The sequence below is a fragment of the Bacillus rossius genome, chromosome 8 (genome assembly GCF_032445375.1).
Source record: "Bacillus rossius redtenbacheri isolate Brsri chromosome 8, Brsri_v3, whole genome shotgun sequence".
Taxonomy (NCBI): Eukaryota; Metazoa; Arthropoda; class Insecta; order Phasmatodea; family Bacillidae; genus Bacillus; species Bacillus rossius.
In genome coordinates this window covers 2,068,464-2,087,791 of record NC_086336.1, presented here as the reverse complement: position 1 = coordinate 2,087,791, position 19,328 = coordinate 2,068,464, and the positions used below count along the sequence as shown (strand labels likewise).

The 19,328-nt window shown below is 39.6% G+C and overlaps 2 protein-coding genes across 2 annotated transcripts in view; one reads left to right on the top strand and one right to left on the bottom strand.

Annotated features, from left to right (window-relative positions):
• Positions 1–621: 621 nt before the first annotated feature.
• LOC134535459 (protein MANBAL) lies at positions 622–4,218 on the bottom strand. The gene is made up of 2 exons (XM_063374568.1): positions 3,852–4,218; positions 622–1,226 (listed from the first exon to the last, which is right to left on the bottom strand). Exons 1-2 carry the CDS (start codon positions 3,981–3,983, stop codon positions 1,113–1,115), a joined length of 246 nt encoding a protein of 81 aa, XP_063230638.1. The 5' UTR covers positions 3,984–4,218; the 3' UTR covers positions 622–1,112.
• Positions 4,219–11,996: 7,778 nt separating this feature from the next.
• Positions 11,997–19,328, top strand: part of LOC134535454 (uncharacterized) — a 25,560-nt gene continuing 18,228 nt past the window's right edge. Inside the window, exons 1-3 of the mRNA XM_063374563.1 lie at positions 11,997–12,143; positions 15,610–15,869; positions 19,024–19,236. Coding sequence (XP_063230633.1) covers positions 12,122–12,143; positions 15,610–15,869; positions 19,024–19,236 — 495 coding nt within the window. The 5' untranslated portion in view covers positions 11,997–12,121. The remainder of the gene's footprint in view (positions 12,144–15,609; positions 15,870–19,023; positions 19,237–19,328) is intronic.

Genomic DNA, 19,328 nt, shown 5'->3' with positions numbered 1-19,328 from the left:
CCCTCGTAAATCATGCACCTGCAATATAATGTTATTAAAACCTTTAGCGATATAACCAACTTGTTTGTAGTGCAAGGATTTCCTTTCTCAATAGCGCTCCACCCCTTGAGTTGACACGTGTGGTTGTGAGAAACTGTTGTCAGGTCACAAAAAAGTTAAATGTTTTCTGTACATAGTTTTTGGAATAATAAAAGCTACGACTAAAGCAAGTACACAATCTGCACTATCAAGCTGTGAACAGTTGATAGGCCAATTAATGACGGTTTTGACTATATGTACATTAAAAAAAAATTAAAGGAAGTAAGCTTTCCCCCCCCCCCCCCCCCTCAAAGTTGTCAAATCTCCACCCTGCACCAAATCACTAGATCCTGTTAGTGCAAATTTATACGTTAAAATATTATATAATTTTTTTCTATGTAAATCTGAATACTAATATTGATAGTTCAAAACAAAATCAAACATAAAGAACAAAACCTGAGCTTTCACTTCCTGCTGGCAGAGAGCACATTCCGTGCCTCGCCGTGCGCCGTGTCTCGCAAGGGGGAGAGCACGTGACGTGCCACGACCGTGTACCGTGCCCGCTGGGGAGGCAACGGGAAAGTCATTCAGATGAACACCAGGCACATGGCAATCAAATTATAATCTCAGCAAATTAATCATATTCTTGGCACAGCAGATTACATTGCACAATAGGGACTGCAACAGCGTTACTTATATATGGTGCTAACACATACATATGCGAAGTAAAAAAAACTAACTAAAAAGTAAAATACATACTAGAGAAATATTTTTTACAAAGAAAATAATACTGACATCGCATCAGATCCCATCCCATTGGAACACCGAATACACGTCCCGGCCTGGAGCCTTGGACAACAGCCACGCCAGCGAGCAGTGCCAACTGTGTTACAGCACTCCTACACTGGTACTACATGAGAGTTTAATTAGATTATTCTTAAACTGCGCTAAGAACTGTATTTTAGGTGGTGGTGTCTTTACGGACTGATGAACGTCAGTACCCATACTTGCTGACACAAGCAATATTCACGAGAAAGCCGGTCCACATCACGAGGCGACTGCAGATGAGGCGCAGAGCGGGGAGTGATGTCCAGTTATCTGCGCTTCTTCTTCTCCTGCTTGCGCGGGCGGTGGTGTCCGTGCGGGCGCCGTGGCGTGGCCTGGGGCGTGCTGTGCTCCGAGCCCTCCTCCTCGCTTACGTCCAGCTCCTGCGAGCACGGACACGCACGGCTATCGGGGCGCCGATACTCACAACCTGTACGCACCACACACTTCACTATTGGAGCAGGCAACTACCAATTATTTCATGCACCGCTGTCTATAGCGCGGGTGACCAGCACGGGAAAACCTGTACAAATCAATAGCTGAGACTTATGTATTTTGATTGTACTTGTTCCATGTACAAAACCTTTCTTCCCCAATCCCACCCTGTATCTCAGTGTCGCAAAAATGTTTTCCTCCCTAGTTTTACAAAATGGCTGATTTTTTTGCATTTGTAATGATTTGCACTAATTTGTATTACTCGAAACTGGTGAACCTGAAATTGGTGAAGTTTGACTTTAAAAATGACAAATTTTCAACTTTTGAAGGCACATGGGTCATTTCCACATCAAGACACCCAGATCATGACACCCAACTCCTCAGATTGTGATGAAACTTGGCACAATTGATTCTATTACACAATGCAAAGTTATGTGCGTGCTTTTTTCCTGCCTGCTTTCATGACATGCTTATGTATCTTTCATGTTTCTGAATGTGTTGCTCTGCATTGGTCACAGAAGAGCTGTAGTTTTTGGAAAATGTTATTGGTAAATTATTTTCAAATCTAATCATTTGTTCTTGTTACCCTCAGAATTTTGTATGCAAAAGAATTCTAATAAGTTTGTAATATGCTTGTGGTTTGGAAATGTATAGTTTTCCTGAGTTATTAACACAGATTAGCATGTTTCTCCTGCTACTGCACAATTGAATGCAGTTTCCTATGCTGTTTTTGATATTAGTAAATTGTTTTCCTTTTACTACACAGTATTGTAATTTACTGGGTTCTTTGGCAACCCAATATGTTGCAACATAAGTGACTTCAATCAAAATTAGTGATCAAAAGTGATGTTTTAAAAAAAAATTAAGTAACTTTCAGTGAAAAAAGTGACCTAATTTAAAGCCGGTGATAGAATTATTTTTGCCTCTGAAATGTCCCTTGACTTCTGCTCTGAAGGCCCGGCCAACTCCCAGAGACACCCTGGGGCAGTGACTTGCTGTGTGGAGGGTCGATAGCGTGGGCTGCATTAAAGTAACAAGTCTCTGCTTGTTCGCTGCAGGAGCGTCTGTAGCGAGGTTGCGAGATGTATATATGAAAGAAGATATTTCCACAAGACATGACATAAGTAACTTCTTTGTGTTGTTATATTCAAATTTTTGTTACGTCAAGGATGTTTCAATGACCTTAATTAAAACAGCAAGCATCATATACCACGGTATCAATATAGGATCATGCCATTAGGCTCAAAGCATAAAGTTGGATACCTGACACTGAATAATTACCATTTTACAAGAAGGACAGTACTAAAGGAAGTTCATTGCTGGAAGGGGCAGGAGATTCAAAAGACAGAAGATTACGAGTACCTAGGGGAGACCTTACGCAACAACCTGGGATGGGGAAGGAGTAGTTTTCTTACGTCGCAGCATATCTGTGAATAAATTATTAAATTCCAAGAACACGTTTTTTTGAATACTAAAGCAGTTCCTCTATTTACCCTGAGAACAGCCTTTCCTAATTCAGACATTTATTTTTTAAATACCCGTTTATAGGTTATATTACAATAGCTGTGCATTGATACTGCTGCCGCCATTTACTGGTTTCCCATGTGAGTGTATGTGTTTGTTTACGAGAACTTTAGTCAATATAGGTATTACATTAATAATAAAAGAGGTAGAAATTAAGAGTGTATTACTTTTAAAATGAAATTTTATTCTTTATACTAAAGAATTTCCTCTACCCTCAAACAGTGTTTCTTAATTCCTACTGGTTTCTGAGAAATTACTATTTGTTTGTTACATTTTAGCAATAGGGAGGTGTAAAGCGCTGACTTGTTACGATGCGATAGCACGTAACCTAACGTAGAAAAGGAATTGTCACTGCGTGTATCAAACATAATAATTCCTTTTAAAATTAGGTGACACGCTATCGCACATAACTAGTCAGCACTTCGTCCAATCATTTTGCTAAAGAAAAGTCCCTGTCAAGGGTTGACGCTTGGGTTTGGATGCACAGTAGGGACTCCTGTAATTTTTTTAAAGTTATTATTTAAATTAAATTGCATTACAATATTCAAATGAAAATCATTAACTTTCTTGTGTGTGGAAAACCACAGGATCAACAACGCAACTTAAACAAAACATGGCAGCGACTGCATTACTGCATACGCTATTAAACGTGAAATACAAAATGTAATATATCAGAAATCACTACGAATTAAGAAATGCTTTTTACAGGGTGCATAGAGGAACATCTTAAGTGTTCGAAAATGGTATTTACCGAATTTTACCATTTTACTTATGGGAAAGCCGAGACGTGAGAAAATTACCGTAACATGCATACTCCAAGTTGGAGACTTGTGCTCTTTCGAAGCCGTACCTTGTGACAGAGATAAGAGAGCTGGAGAAGGTGCAGCGCGGGGTAGCCAGATGGGTAATAAGTATGCACTTAGGCCGTCAGAGATGATCAAGGAACTGCCGTGAGATGATTAGTACAACTAAAATAATTTTCTACGGAGAAGCCGCTAATTTAGAAACTTAACCTTTTGAATCCTACAAATTTATTCAGGCTTACTAACCTTGCAATAGCTGCCTGCAGAATCGGAAACTTTATCCGGCAGTATCACTGCAGCTGCAATACATATTAATTGAAATACTGCTCCTAAGTAGAGTCCGCAACGTAGTAAGGATTCCATGAAGTCCTCAGTCATCTTGGTTTATTTTGAATATCATATAAGCACTAATTTCTAAAACACTTCAATGATTAAGTAAATAAAGTAGGTAATTCAAATATAATGGAAGACAGTAAATTCACATCTGTACCGTATGATAATTTTTCAGTAATTTTAAAACTAAGTTTAATTCACTTCAAATGACAAACACCGAACATCAAAGTAATAACAACAAATATTCTAATAGGACCACAGAACAGGGAAGGATAATATGTTAAACACTGACCAAATACCATTGGCGAAGAGTGAATAATTTTATTTTCACTCCACGCCGCTAGATGCCATTACTCACACACTTAGAACACATTGTAAAAAATGTAGTTAAACTCCACGCCACCAGGATCGTCTACATCGTTGTCTCGTGTATTTCTTACGAGTTATCTATTTTGTCTCTATTACAATAATCATAGAAAAGAGAGATTACAATAATACAATACATACAATATATATAAACAAGATATACAATAATAGATTGGAGTACATAACAAGGTCTATAGACCTTAAATATTTAAAAAAATGAATTCTCGATCACTGCGCATCCATTGCCTGAAGACATCTGATGTCACTTAGAGGAATATGAGTGGGCAGAATTTACCTGGCCAGCGTAGCAGTACACCGCAATAAATTTAACTCGTATTTGTGAAGAAACTGAACATCCAAATCTAATAAATTTTTTATGCACGTTGCCTTTAATACATCACAGTTATTTTAAGGATCTCAAGTGATTGGTACAAAAATGTTCGTTATAAAAGAATTTTTATTTCCTGATGATACAAGAAAAGTAATGTGAGCATATGAAATGTGCATTAATGATCAATTATCAAAAAAATGTCTACTTTTCGTTGGTAGAAATAGCCGTTCTCTCAGAATCGTCATGTGTGTTTTCAGTTACCGCTCACGTTCGCACTGCACACAGGTAAATGCTTCAGAAAAAACTGTCTAGAAAAATACTGTGGAACACATACCTACAGGTGCCATCTGACTAAGCTTACTACTATAATTGTGTTAGTGTAAATAGTGCTAGTGGCACCACGGCATGGCCCCCACGTTCGATTACGAATCCCGGACCCAGGATCGGTTGACAGGGGGATGGGGGCAATTTTACAGTCACGAGCTGATTTATATTTGCGTTGTTATTTCTTACCTACACTCTTTTTAGAATGTTATTTAATCTGAAAATATAGGCTATAATTATGGTTACTATTTTATAAGTACAAACTAAGCTTTATTAATAAAATTATTTTACTTTAAATTAGCGACAGCGAGTATATATTGACGTTGCCGTCGTCCGGGGTCTCGGGCTCGAGTCCTAGTGTGGCTCCTAGTGGGAAAAGGCGGTTCTTGATATGTATTGTCCGGGTGGGCGCCAGACTAGCTCAGTTCTAGTCGTGAATTTGGGGTTGTGGATGTATGTGCCCCTGCGTGGCCCACTAGGGCCGGCTGCGGTGTTGCGTGAGATGGTGTTTAAATAAGAGACGTGGAGTTGAGGTGGCGGTGTCGTACCTTTTATTCAGAGGAGCGAGTCGTACACAATACAACACTCTACAGAGGTCCCCGGGGGGGGGGGGGTTTACTCGTTATTCCGTGGCGCCGTATTGTTTGTGTTCCGCGTTACGTGGGCCTCGGACGCTGTTACGTCTCATACGTCTCACTGGTTACGCGGGTAACGTAATTTCGTAACACAAAGGCGGGACACAAAATACTCTGAATTAAGGGGGCGCGCACAAGTTACGTGGCACTCGTTACTCGGGTAACGTAAGTTAGTAATACAAAATACGGGACACAAAAATACACTGAATTAAGGGGGTGCGCACAAGTTACGTGGCACTCGTTACTCGGGTAACGTAAGTTAGTAATACAAAATACGGGACACAAAAATACACTGAATTAAGGGGGCGGACGGTTGGAGACGGCCAATCCCGTATGCAAATGTCTCTGCGCGGGTGTTGTGCCCACTGTGGTGAAACACGCACCGCAATTAAGTTTGTCCAAGTTCCCTTGCGGGTTTGTGGTCAGCGCCGTGCGCGTGACCTTAAGTAAAGTTCTGTAAGTTGCGGGAGACGGCCCGTGCCGTATACTGAAGATCAGCCCCGCTGACCAAGTGTGGTGCAGGGTGTCTTTAAATTGATGCGGTCGGATTAGGTCCTGGACCGAAAAGAGGGACCGGGTACTCACGGAGAGGTTAAGTAAAAAAAAGGGTTCTGTTAATTAGTGACTATATTTACCGGACGTTACTTTCGATGAAGACAAAGGATGTTGCCTCTCCGTGGGACGTAGGTCCGCCCCGGTCCGTGAGCTGCGCTGAACTGCCGAACTGGCATGGCGTCCGAGGGAGGCTCGGCCTCTCTCGCGCCAGGCATGACTTCATTACGCTAGACTCCAAACGGGTGTGTCTGGAAGAGACTTTATTGTCGCTAAAATCCTAATTTAATGTTCCAGGAGGAATGGGTACGGTTCTTCTCTTGTCTACTCAGGTTTTCGCGGTTTTGCCGTTAATCGCTGTTCGGCTCGCCTGACTCAGGTGGGCCATGGCCAGGGGTGTGTTCCGTTAGCGGGAGCGTATACTGGCGGGTGCAGGTCGGGCTCTGGGGTGGTCGTCGGCCAGATGACGTCAAAGTCGACCCAAGTGTCTCCTCGGCTCCTTCAGGCCGTTATGCCTCGTCAACGTCCTCCATTGTGTCCCCAGTGGAGTGCGACGGCCAGGGACGCACCCGCATGCGCCCTAGCGGGCTAAAGAGCCTATTTGTGCGAGAGATGTTTTTGTGTTTTTGTATATTTTCCGAATGGTCACGGGCCTCAACGCGTATGTAAATATTGTGTATAATTTATTAATTCTGTAAACTTTGTGTGATTATTGTGTCGTTTAGCTGTGAATATTCTGTGTTTCCGCATTTATGTTAATATGTAATTGCAGCCTGGCGCGCCGCGAGACGGGGCTCTCTCCCACGCCGGCCGATTTCCCCTCCCCTCCCCGCAACCCGCGGGCGCCGGCCCGCGGGCGAGCGGGGAGAGTCAGTCGTGTTCAGGGCTCGAACGAGGACGGTCGAGTACGCCGCTCTGCGCTGCTCGCGAGGCGCGTACCCGGAGCTCGTGGCCAACTCTCGTTTTCAGTTCACGAGTGATACGGCAGTCAAGCTGCCTCCGCGAGCCATTCGTCGCGTTACTGAGTTTACGAGTCGTCAAGTGACGTTACCAGCAGAGTACGGCAGTCAAGCTGCCTCCGCGAGTCATCCGCCGTGTTACTGAGTTTACGAGTCGCCGAGAGACTTTACTCGCAGAGTATTCCGGACCGTGGACGTGCCGTTGCGGGTCTCAGAACTTCCATCGTCTTACGGAACGTTACGTAAAAGGGCGCGCGCGCACAGCGCTTCTTCGTGGTGTAACTTAACGGGATTAGTATTACGTATAAGCAGCCTCAATCTGTACCGGGACGTCATAACGGACCATACGGTGTTACGTGAGTCTGGGTCGCCGTGGGAAGGGAGCTGGTTCCGCGGTGGTTTCGCCAGGCTGCGGCAGGGTCATAAATCGTTAATAAAAGGGGCTCGTGAAAACCGTCAACACCGAATCGTTATTGGAACAATTTACCAATATTCCTCTCCTCCTAACTCCTCCCTCCAGGTCCCGCAGTTCCCGGTCCCGGCCACGTTGGCCTGGACCCACTCTCCGCAGAGCAGTACGGGCATAACAGGACATTCACGCAAGCAGGGAACCGGGGGCCTCAAGCCGAGGGACGTCATTATATTTATTTCACACACTGAGATAAAATTAAACAGGACTGGACCCGTACCCTGGACCTAGGGGTCCACCCAGCCCCACCCTTGTGGGGGCCATGCACCATCATGGACTTGTGTAACATATCTCATGAGAACCGTTCGTCCCTTGTATCATAATTATAGTAGTATAACATTCGCGTCTTCGTTAAGGACCACATTTCTCGGCCCGTAATGTTAATCAGTGATGTAAGTTTTTTCGTCATACATGCCACCATCAGTGAGAAACTAGTATCATAAGCAATTTATTTTTAACATGCTGCGTCATTCAGATGTGAAGGTCCAGTTCTGCGAACAGCATCGTTTACAAAGAAAGGGGTTCGGTGCAGTACAGCAACATCATACAAACGCTATGTCCACTGTTATTTCTTATGGCACCCCGAGTGGCAAACAACTAGAGGTTCCTTGCTTCAATGTCTCTCCTGTTTCCAGCGATGTGGCCCATATGTTCCCCCCTGAGAAACAGTGCACCTCTAACTAGCCAGCACACAGAACTCGAACCCATGACTCGACCATCACCGGGGAACAGGCGGAGCACGTCAGACATGCTAAAGTATTCAGTGCTTCAAAGACACTTTTCTTTTAGATGATTTATAAGCCCCATTTTAAATGTTATTACCCTTCTGGTTAAAATATTGTAGTAATATTTTATATTTAGACACTTTTCAATGCATTCTTAATAAAAACAAATTTTTTTGATTGGCTAGCACGATTCTAATTTTGGACATAAATTACATAATCAGCAATAAGTAATCTGTACCTACCTGAAACATCAATATATAATATAAATCAATATATAACAGAATATAATAACCTATATTAAGCATGATTCTAAATATTTGACTATGATTTAAACATTTTCTAGTGTTTCTATATAAATAATTAATAAAAAAACCAAATAAATTTGCTTATTTTAATTAAATTTTAAGCCCAGTAATTTTTTTAATTTAATTAATATTTATATTGCTAAGTGTTGGTTGACAATTATTAAAAATCTTCAAATACATCATACGTAGTAGACATCTATGTTGTAATTAATCGAAGTAAAAACTTATGTGCAAGGGTGTTGGAATTGTGTTAGAATCCTGAGTAAGAAATGGATTTCCCGTTTTTTTTTTTGTTGAAATTTTATTGGAACATTTATTATCAACGGGTTGTGTGAATATTAAGATCTTAAATAATTACAATATGTGCATGATTTTCAAGTGTGATATAAACCAGACTCAGGAATTAATGAGTGTATGTGTAAAATTACTAACATTTTGTGCCTTTACCCATCAATCCTAGGTTGGGATCCAGGATGAATCTAGTAACAGTTGACTATGAATTTATTGTTGTCCCATGAGGGCAACAGCTCATGGACTAGATCAATTGTTGGGTGGGATGCTGGCCCCATTGTTTTTCACTAGGTTTGACACACTATGAAGTAATACTGAGTTCTAGCAAATTTCGTAAACGACAATAAGAGAAACTCTAGGCAATTATCATTGGCGAAGCGCGAGACAAAAGATTGAAATTGGGCTAGCATTTACAGCACAAGTTTCAACAAAATGAAGAGTGCTTGATCGCTTCTGATTGGCAAAAGTTCTCTTATAATGCTTTCTGTAAACACTTTCAATGAATAAACATATGTTCGCCGCTTTTCAAAACATCTAAATCCCTACAAAACAAGTTACCCTTTTTAACTCTAGAAGCACTGTAGCACTTCATTCTGATGATTGTATATAATTTCCACTTTCTATGAAAGTTTCCACAGATATTCAAACACGACTGATTACAAAAACGTCCATGAAAACAACTAACGCACTGCTAATTGTTCTACAGAGGCATCCATACCAGCTGCCATGGAAGACCTTCCCTTGTGTGATGTTGCCTTCAACTTGCTTTTCACAGTCGTTTCTTGAGGAAAAGAACGTGTAAATAGATTTGATCTATCTACAAAATTTTTGTTTAGATTTTACAGACTCTAATTAGACTAAGGTCCAGACTATAAGTAGCCCTTATTATTAAATTTATTTTTGGGACTTTTTCTAACTTTAATAATAGTGTCAAAATAAATTATGGTCTACGAAATCTCTGAGTATTTATGCCTTAAAGACCTGAGACACTGTCAAATTTGCGCTTCCAAAGCCTTTCAGCATGTTGTAACAAATAAAGTTGAATGGTAGACGCAGCGACGTTGGGTAGACGTAACCGAAAACGTCACTAGCGCCATGGAGTTAGGAAGTTAGGGAGCATGGAGTTCCATGGAAAAACGTTGGGTAGACGTAACCTAAAAGTCACTAGCGCCATGGAGTTAAGAAGTTAGGTAGCATGGAGTTCCATGGAAAAACGACATTGGGTAGACGTAACCGAAAACGTCACTAGCGCAGCCATGTTTGTTTGACAAGTGGGATGACTTCAGTTTAAGTCAAATATTTTGCCTATAAAAAGAGTTCTAAAATATGTTGGATATTGGATGTGATCGGCCAATAAAAATCGTGCCTAGCGAAAAATCAAATGACAATGTTTTCATCTCAACGAAGAGCATATGATCGATTAAAGATATTAAAAAAGTTAAATAATTAAAATAATGTTAATATGATTGTCGTATACGAAAACATTTTATGCATGAAAATGAAATTATGTTTTTACAAACTTAAAAAATCTCTGAAAATTTATTTTATTATGAACAAATATTATTTAATTAAAATTTATTCATGTTTTAATTTTTTTAATGCACAAACATAATTGAGGCCTTACTTAAGGCGCTCGAGTTTAAAGTCGGGAGCCGCAGAAGGGTGTACCAACTAAATGCAGTGAGAAGTACGGTCCCTAGGCAAAAAAGAATGACCTGGATAATAATTGAAAACATCACTGCCTGTTTACTATTTAATATTCCTGCTTGGCATCGGCTTGGTACATTAAAATACAGAACCATTTACACAAATCTACAGAAGATCTAGATCTCGCATTAAAGAAAAGGACATCTAATGTAATCACATATTATAAACACTATATTACGGGTAATTTTACAAACATTTAGAAAGGATAAGTTTTTCCCTAACAGGTCCGTTGATTACACTCCTGGATGACGTAATTGTCTATAAATGTTATTTAGGCACAATTCCCAATATTTTGGTCTAACCGGACTCTCGTTTCGACGTAATTATGCGAGTCTCACATCCCGCACCACAGCAACGTGTTAAGTCTGGCTTGCAGTTTACGTAAATTCTCACGTAGCGTAAAAAGGAGAAGTAGAGTTTATTTCGCCACATTACGATTCAAGAAACTAGCAAGATAATGAATTTGAGTTTATGATCAGTCAGGTCTCTCTGCTCATAGTTTTTCCTTAAAAAAACAACCCGGCCTCCGGTTGTTAATAGCGGTTGCGTCGAGGCTTACTTGTAGTTGCGCAGCAAGGTGGACGATAACCCGGGCTGGGCACTGGTCGATGCGTAGGTGAATGGAACAGCCTTTCCATTTTAGCAGCGGCGCAACACGCCTGCACCCGCGAGCCGAAGTCGACTCCACCAGCCGCCAGCACCGTCCTCCCGCTCGCCAGCCGCAGACCGTCGCAGGTTAACGCGTCACCATGACGTCATAAGGCTTCGCGCGCCGCGCGGTGTTGGCTCGCGGAAACACACACAAGCGCAAGCGCCGTGAATGTCCGTAATGCTTATGTTTTAATCAATCTTCAGGACGAAAATGAACCAAGTGTCAAACAATCTATCATAACATATGATATAATTAATTACCAAATTAAAAGGAGGCGTGGCAAACGCCTCATAATAACAAGTTAAAAATTTTCCATTCAGCAATATGCTGCATTATTTAATTTCAAAATCGAGAAAAAAAGTAGAGATAGCTCATATCTAAAATTAACTTTAATAGTGTGACATATTTAAAATATATACTTATTTAAGTTGACCTGAACAAAAATATTTTATGCAGAAAATTGGAAGCTATTTTCCGACCAATACTATTTATTAACTCTATTGTAAATATATTGGAGATAAATTTTTCGACAATGTGATAGGGCTTTAAAGAACTAGTTTTTGTATAATTGTTTGAAAATTATCATAATGCATATATTGTACTGAAACCAATATGGCATCTTTTGGTTCCTATTTCTTATAATTAAAGAGAATTGTTGTGGTAAGTTGGACTTTTTTTTTTACACCTTGCATAATGTTGCCTACATTTGTGGATTTCTGATCTGTGTCTGTATTGGACTTAATAAATTTGTTATTTTTATTCATTGAAAGTGGCCCTGGTTTGTAAGAACTATTTTTATTTTTTAAACGATGGTTATATCGTTAAACCTTTAAAAGTTTTTTATTGTATAATTTTGTAAAAGCACAGATGAGTAATTTGGCAAATAAAGGTGAGCTAATGAAATTTTGTTTGAATGTTGTATAAATTTATGATTAATCTCCAATCTTCTCCTGTTCCACTCCCGCCCCGACCCCACTATGAATACTTGCCTTTCTCTTTCTGTTCTCCTCCATTGTTAAGATTAGTCCATTACTCTGTAACATTCACTGTACAAAAATGTGTTGTGTGAAAATTGTGTCCATTTCAGTTGTTTTTATTAATATTGAAGGGGAAGTTCATGCTAATTGCATAGTGGTGGCTTCATATTAAAATTCAAATAATTTTCATTTACATTTATGATTGAAAGATTATAGTGACCAACATTTTACATTCCCTGCTGGTTCGAGACCTTGGCGGCTGCCCGGCTTGCCTGTCCTCAGAGCAGTTCCCGGTGTTGTTGCTTGGGTACATGCGCAGGAGTGGTTTCTAAATTCACGGAAGACCCAAGTTAAATTTTGCTCCCGAATAAGTTGGTTCAGGCTACTGCTTGGCCTCTTTCACTATAGCTATCATTCTTTTTCAGCCACCCAACAATGTCACTTTTCAAATGTCTTAAGTTAACCTGATGAACACGGAAGAATAGTGCTGACAAAGTTAAGTCCAAATAGCATTTTTAAATATATTTGAAATACCCTAGCTTATATAATTAATGTGCCATATAGTTACACATTTAGCTTTTCACTTGAGTCAGCCTTTTCATGGATATTATGATAATGGGATGGTAACAATTCTAATAAAAAAGATTTCAATGATTAAAAAAAACTATTTTTTTTAATTCTGAAAAAAAAATAAACCTACTTAAAATGAAAGAATGCTTTTTTATCTACCTGAAATGTTTTAAAGTCATTCTCTAAACTGACATTGTTATACTTTTAGTAGCTTACCAGCAGTTTACAATTTTAATGAGCGTTTACGTAAGGTTACATATTACAGATTCTGTTACATTGTTAGAATGTTCAGTTAAGTGAGGTTTGCAATTTTTTAAAAATATTCTGAAATAGTATGGATTATTAGTTCTAAAGGTTAGGCTTTACTTCTCCATCCACAATCAAACATATATAGTATTTTTCATTAAGGAAAGATAAAACTTGGAACTTCCAGTTCTTTAAATTTGTGTCTAATAGTTGTGGATAAGGTGTAGAAGGACCCTTCACTATTTTCAAACACTTATGAATTACTTTTTTTTTGTTACTTTCGGCACAGAATACACTTTTAATTTTACAATCGCTTCTCGCATAAACATCGACAATTAACTACTTTCTAGGACCTTTTGCCTTGGCCCATAATCTCATAAAATTAATATATTTTAGTCGGGAACCACACAAATGACATCATCATTCAAAGTCACATTTTCAACTGTTTTATTTTGTACTGACACTTGTGCATGCACACACACCTGGTGGTCACGAGCCAAACTAATAATCGCAGTCTTTTTACAATGTGTCTTCACAATTTTAGTTTCTTTGCCACGAGTTTGTCCTTATTATAGTTTGTTTGTGTTGTCCTATGTGTTTCTGTACTTTTGTAATATTTGTTTGGTGCCCACTTATTAACGACTGTGACTGTTAAGAGGGCACTCAAATAATAAACAACTAAAATAAATAATTGCATTATTATACTGACCTTATTTACAGACACAGTACATCCCTCTGCTTCCAAACAAAGAAGAATGCTAAATAATACCTAAAATATATGTGAATACATTAGGCAAAAAGTTGGTAAAAACTAGCATGATCATAAAAACTTATTGCCAAAACACAAACTCATCCAGAGAAGATAATAAGCTATTACTTACAACATACCAAAAAACCTAACCGAGTATCATAACGTCTAAAGCATAACAATACTTTGTTTGACATCAAAATCAAAGTTTTATAAGCCGGGAGGGAAAGTGCCAGCATCGCTACAACTGCAAGGGGTAAAAAAAAAACAGAGGTAGAAATATAAAAAAAATTAACAATCGTGGGGCGGCGTCCATGTGGAAGGGCGCTCGGAGCCGGCGGAGACTCATGGTTAAAGGGCCAAGATATGGTTTTTTGTGGGTACAAGGCAGTTCTCGGGGTGGGACGAGTGAGCCTGTGCTCAATGCTGCAGGAAAGCATCCGTCCGCTGAACCAAACAACCATTAGATCAGTTTCCAAACTCTGCCGTAACCCTTCATTAACTTCTTTTATATAAAACTGAGACCTTTGTACAATGACATAAATTTAAAAATGAAATGTTTATAAAAGCTTTTCTGCAACAGGCTGCATTTAGAAACCCACATGCGTCGCACAGCTTCGTCCTAATTGTTTTAGTTGCTGAAAGAAAAATACGTACACTGGGGGTGTTAAATGGACTTTTTAATATTAATAATTACAATTACCTACTAAAGGAAGCTTGGCAATGTTGCTAGTCACAATGGACTCAAATGGTGGGCATAGCCTCTGGTCAATCAAATATTGTATATCACCAGCTATTACTGCATGTGGGGATATGTAATGATTGAAGGACGAAAATAAGTATTACACCTTCTTAGGCATTACAATTTTTTGAAAATCGTCAAATGACCATAATATATATATATATTTTTTTTTATAATTGCAAACCTTAACTCAAAGGGCTTTTCAAATGCTTATCTTGTAGGACTAAATTGATATGTTATTCTCACGGATGTGGCAATATCGGTCCTACTGATGAGGGAGGTTGAAGTCCAGCCCAGGAGAAGTGGGGTCGGGCCAGTCAGAAGTTCTATAAAAATGCTGGATGCATTGAATAAGCAAAATATTTTATCTTAACTTTTGGAATATCAAAGAACATATAAGTTACTTTTATAATTAATTCTCCAGTGTGTTCCAGATGTTTCTACAATGTTCCAGATTTTTTCAGAATTTAGAACTTATTAATCTACTTGTGCCTGTAGGCTGAGTCAGAAGGGATTTTTTTTTATATTCATAAAAAGCTAGAAGTTAGTATCAAAGTTGACTAGTTTTTGTTCATGTATTTGGAACTTACACAAGACTGTCAGAGTGCGTGTTTGTTAGATGCATGTCGTGTGTAAAGTAAGTGGAGCTACAAGGCAGGGTTGGAGGGCCGGGGGACAGACTGCAGGACACTGGTTCCCGGGCTCGGTGGCTCGGGTGCAGTGTTGCCGCGAGACCCAGGCATGCAGGGGTGCAGTTCCAGCTACAGTTTTCTGCAGTGCGACAGTAGGTCAAACAGCAACCGAGTTCTAGAGACCAGTACACTTGTGGCATGGCTGATGTAAGGTAATCCTACTGGCGATCTGGTCAGGCCAGAAATGTTAAAATCCTGGGAGACACACGAGGGTAAAATTAAAACGATGTAACACTGTGAACATTGCAAAATGCATTACAATATTTTCCTGGGTATAGAATAATTGGCACGTACTGAATTAATAAGAATTAATTGATGTTGTTTGGGTCCACACTGAAGCTGAGTGCCAGGACTGACGTGCGGGCGCGTGCTTGTGGCAGAGCGCCGCGGGCTCAGCACGGTGTCCCCAGGGACGCCCGTGGTCAGCGCCCTGCTGCGCGGGCTCCCCGGCTGCCGCTCCCCGGCACAGACGCTGTCCGTGCTGAAGGAAGTGGTGCGTGCGCTGTGCTCGGATGAGAGGGAGAGGCAGCTGTTCTACCTGTGCCGAGGCGTGCAGCAGGTGTCGGAGCTCTGCGACCACGGGGACCGGCAGGTCTCGGAGTGCGCCTTCTACCTCCTCGGCTGTGCTGCCGAGCAGCACGTGAGTTCACAAGTCATGTTAAATACCTGACAATCAGGGGCGCAACAACAGGGGGGGGGGGCCAGGGTATATTGCCCCCCCCTCTGAAACCTTGAAGTGGGGGCAAACGGGGGCAAAGAAAGTGCTGTGTAATCAATTTTTAGATAATAAAACTGCTTAAATAGCTCCATTTTCCACCGTGAAATACAAATTTTCCCGGGGGAGGACCCCCGGACCCCGCTTCAATAGGGGGGATCGATGATTCTTTATAAAAATGTATATTGCCAACCCCTTTGGAAATTTAGTTGTTGCGCCCCTGCTGAAAATGAAAATATTTATTCTAATCTTCCAATATCTGAAAACTCTTTCGGTTTTGCAGTGAGTGTACCCAGTCAGATCTAAAAAGAACTGGATGAAAAAATGCACAGAACACAAATTAACAAATATATTGTAAAGCAAAATTTTATCTTTGTTTTGATAATGTATTACTAACATACTAGGTGTCTATTGGACTAATAGATCTGTAACATAGTTTAATGATTTTTCTTTTTGCAAGTTATACTTAGATTTAAAATTAATAAGACATATCATGAAAATATTATTTGTCTCAAATGAATGCAATACACCTCTTTAGTTCATCCCACACAATACGAATTTAAATGCAATCCTGTGCTTCAAAAGTTTCTGATTTTATTTTATTTAATTCGACTTTGAACTTCTGTTAATTATCGTTTCTCAATTTTACTAGAACTGTGAATTAAATTTAAGATAATAAATAAACTAATGCTTATCACATTCATTTAACACTTGTCAAACAAAATCATATTAAAATTGGTTAACATTTTTGAATAAATAAACTATCAAAGTAAAACTGTTGTCAAAATATTACCAGTTACAAATCAGTAATTTAAAATCTCAATAATTGTGTAATTAATAAAGTTATAATTCTTTAAAGTTAATTCATTTAAGTAAAGTAGAGCAAATGAGAGATTCTACTAATCAGTTATACCTTTTGGTAAGTATAGTAAAAGTGACCATTATTTAAAATTATCTGAGAAATCAATGGAAACAATCTTAGAGTTATTCTACCAGATAACCAATTGAAAAACCAAAATAAGCAATTACAATGGCATCCTTAACACACTTTCACTTACCTTGATATTCCATATCTGACTAACCAAAAGTGTAATTTAGTTAATCAAACAAGTCTTCTATGTATTCCTTTCTCTACGGGTAAGTGCTTCAGTTCAGCAGACAGAATACAGAATTCCGCCGTTGCCTCTTGATTCTCCTCCGCTAGAAGACAATATCTGCATATAATCTTGTCTCATTGTGTAGCAAACATCGTAGAGTAGATAAGTCTGTAAATCTTGTAATATTGTTCGTTATTTCAGCATACAGTTCAATATTCTTGACATGTCACACTTCAAGTTGCTATAAGATGTACAATTCTTCATAAATCAAACAAATGCTACAGCATTCTCAGCAGTGAATTACATAGTCCTCTGCTTATGAATTCACTTAAACAATTTGTCAATGTAGTATCTTACTTCAACTCCACATAAACTGGTGAACTTGTCTATATAAATTATAGACACGATGTGTCGAAAATTAATTTATCTTCATCGTAGGTTGACTTGGTAATCCTTCTGAATAAGATTTATATTAATTTCAATCACACTAAATCTCACAAAACTTTTTAAATTTACAGGTCTTTACTCACATCTGATGAGTTTAATGGCTGTACTTCCACTGAACGTTCCTGACAGTTTGCCTGGAAATATTTGACATTTTACTATAAAACATTAGGTATGTAGTAAATTACAACCCAATTTTCTCAATAAAAACAATGCCATTGCATTCACCAACATAAATTTAGTTATTAGGAAGAAACATTCTTTCTTGATATTACTACATAAATTATGATATGATGCATAAAAATATAATTAAGTAATTTACGAAGCATCATTGCCATGGGCTGTAAACAAACTTGCAAAATCCATGATGTTAAATCAAACCACGGGATGTGCACTCATTAGAGAGATGCTTGAACAACGTTTTGTTTGTGTGCACGGCCGTAAGAGCGCTAGTGTGCTCACTGCTCAATGTTTGTTTACGATTCGTTGCCAAAGCTCATTTGAAATGGCGGCAATTTTTCTTTCGTATTTTTGTATAGGACTTTAGGTTATTTGCGTGCTATTGCTTATTGCTTCGTAGGTGGAAACTGGAAAATATCTGGCGTTTATTTATTCAATTATTTATTGGTCTAATTTTCATTGAGGTAAGATTGTTAAATTGAGTATAAAATTACGTATTAAGTAAAATACAATGCCGCCACGTGTACGAAAATGTTGTGTGCCTGGTTGCGATGATAAATTTGCTGTTAGACACCGCTTCCCAGTTTACGAAGAAACGGTATACAATGAATGGATACAGAGAATAAACGTTGAGAAGCTGAAAACTCTCCACCCTCTTAATGCTGTAGATGTGATTGCAAACTTCAATAGTAATGCTAGCTTGTGACATAGGTAGTTTTAGCATAAATAGCTACTTAGGTCATTCTTCCACTAATGTTTATATGGTTAGTACTGTGCACGGCCACAACAGCGCTGCAAATAGTGTTCTAGCTGTTATTCAGAGAGTAGCCTTTCTATCCGTCCCTCTCTTTTCTATGAATCAAACTAAAAAATCACAAATTAAATTTAATTAAACCAGTCATAGAGGAAACGTTGGAATTGCAAAGACTTAAGTTTGAAAGAAAAATGTTAAAACATCAAAATAGCAATTCCTTTCCTTAAGTCACCTGACTTTAGGAAGAATATTCCTGACTACATGTAAGTACCGAGCACTTTTATGTTTACATTACTGAAATGTATTGTATGTTAATTATTCAGCAAAATACTAACAATTTTAGCATCATTTAAAAAATTTTACTGTTAGTTGTAACTTTTACTGTAAATAAATTTTTAGATTTTTAAGTTGAAAATAATGTTTCCTTATTTTTATTCCCATTTTCGGCTCTTTTGCGGATTGTCCGCGATTGTCACTATCCGCGGTGGCCCTGCCACTTAATCGGGAGTGTACTGTATTTACTAAGCTTGTCCTCTGTTCATCTGAATGAGCTGATGTGAAGGCCGTCAGTCAGGTAGAGACGCCAGGCTGCTCCCTGCTGCAGGGCGGGGTGAGGCGGGCGCTGACCACGAGCGCCGTGTTCGCGCGGCTGTCGCGCGCCGTGGGGCAGGGGGCCCTGGGCGCGGCCGTGTTCCTGCTGTCCGTGCTGGCGGCGGGCGACGGCCTGGCCCGGGCGCTGGTGCGCCAGTCGGGCTGCCTCGACCGCCTGCTGCACCTCTTCCTGCTCATGAGCCGCGACAAGCTCCCGCGCTCCTGGGTCAGTCCCGGCCCAGTTCCCCTCGCGTCCTGCTGTCTTGTTGCAACTGCCTGGGAGGCACCGCTCAGCGCGATCAAACAAAGGAATTTTAC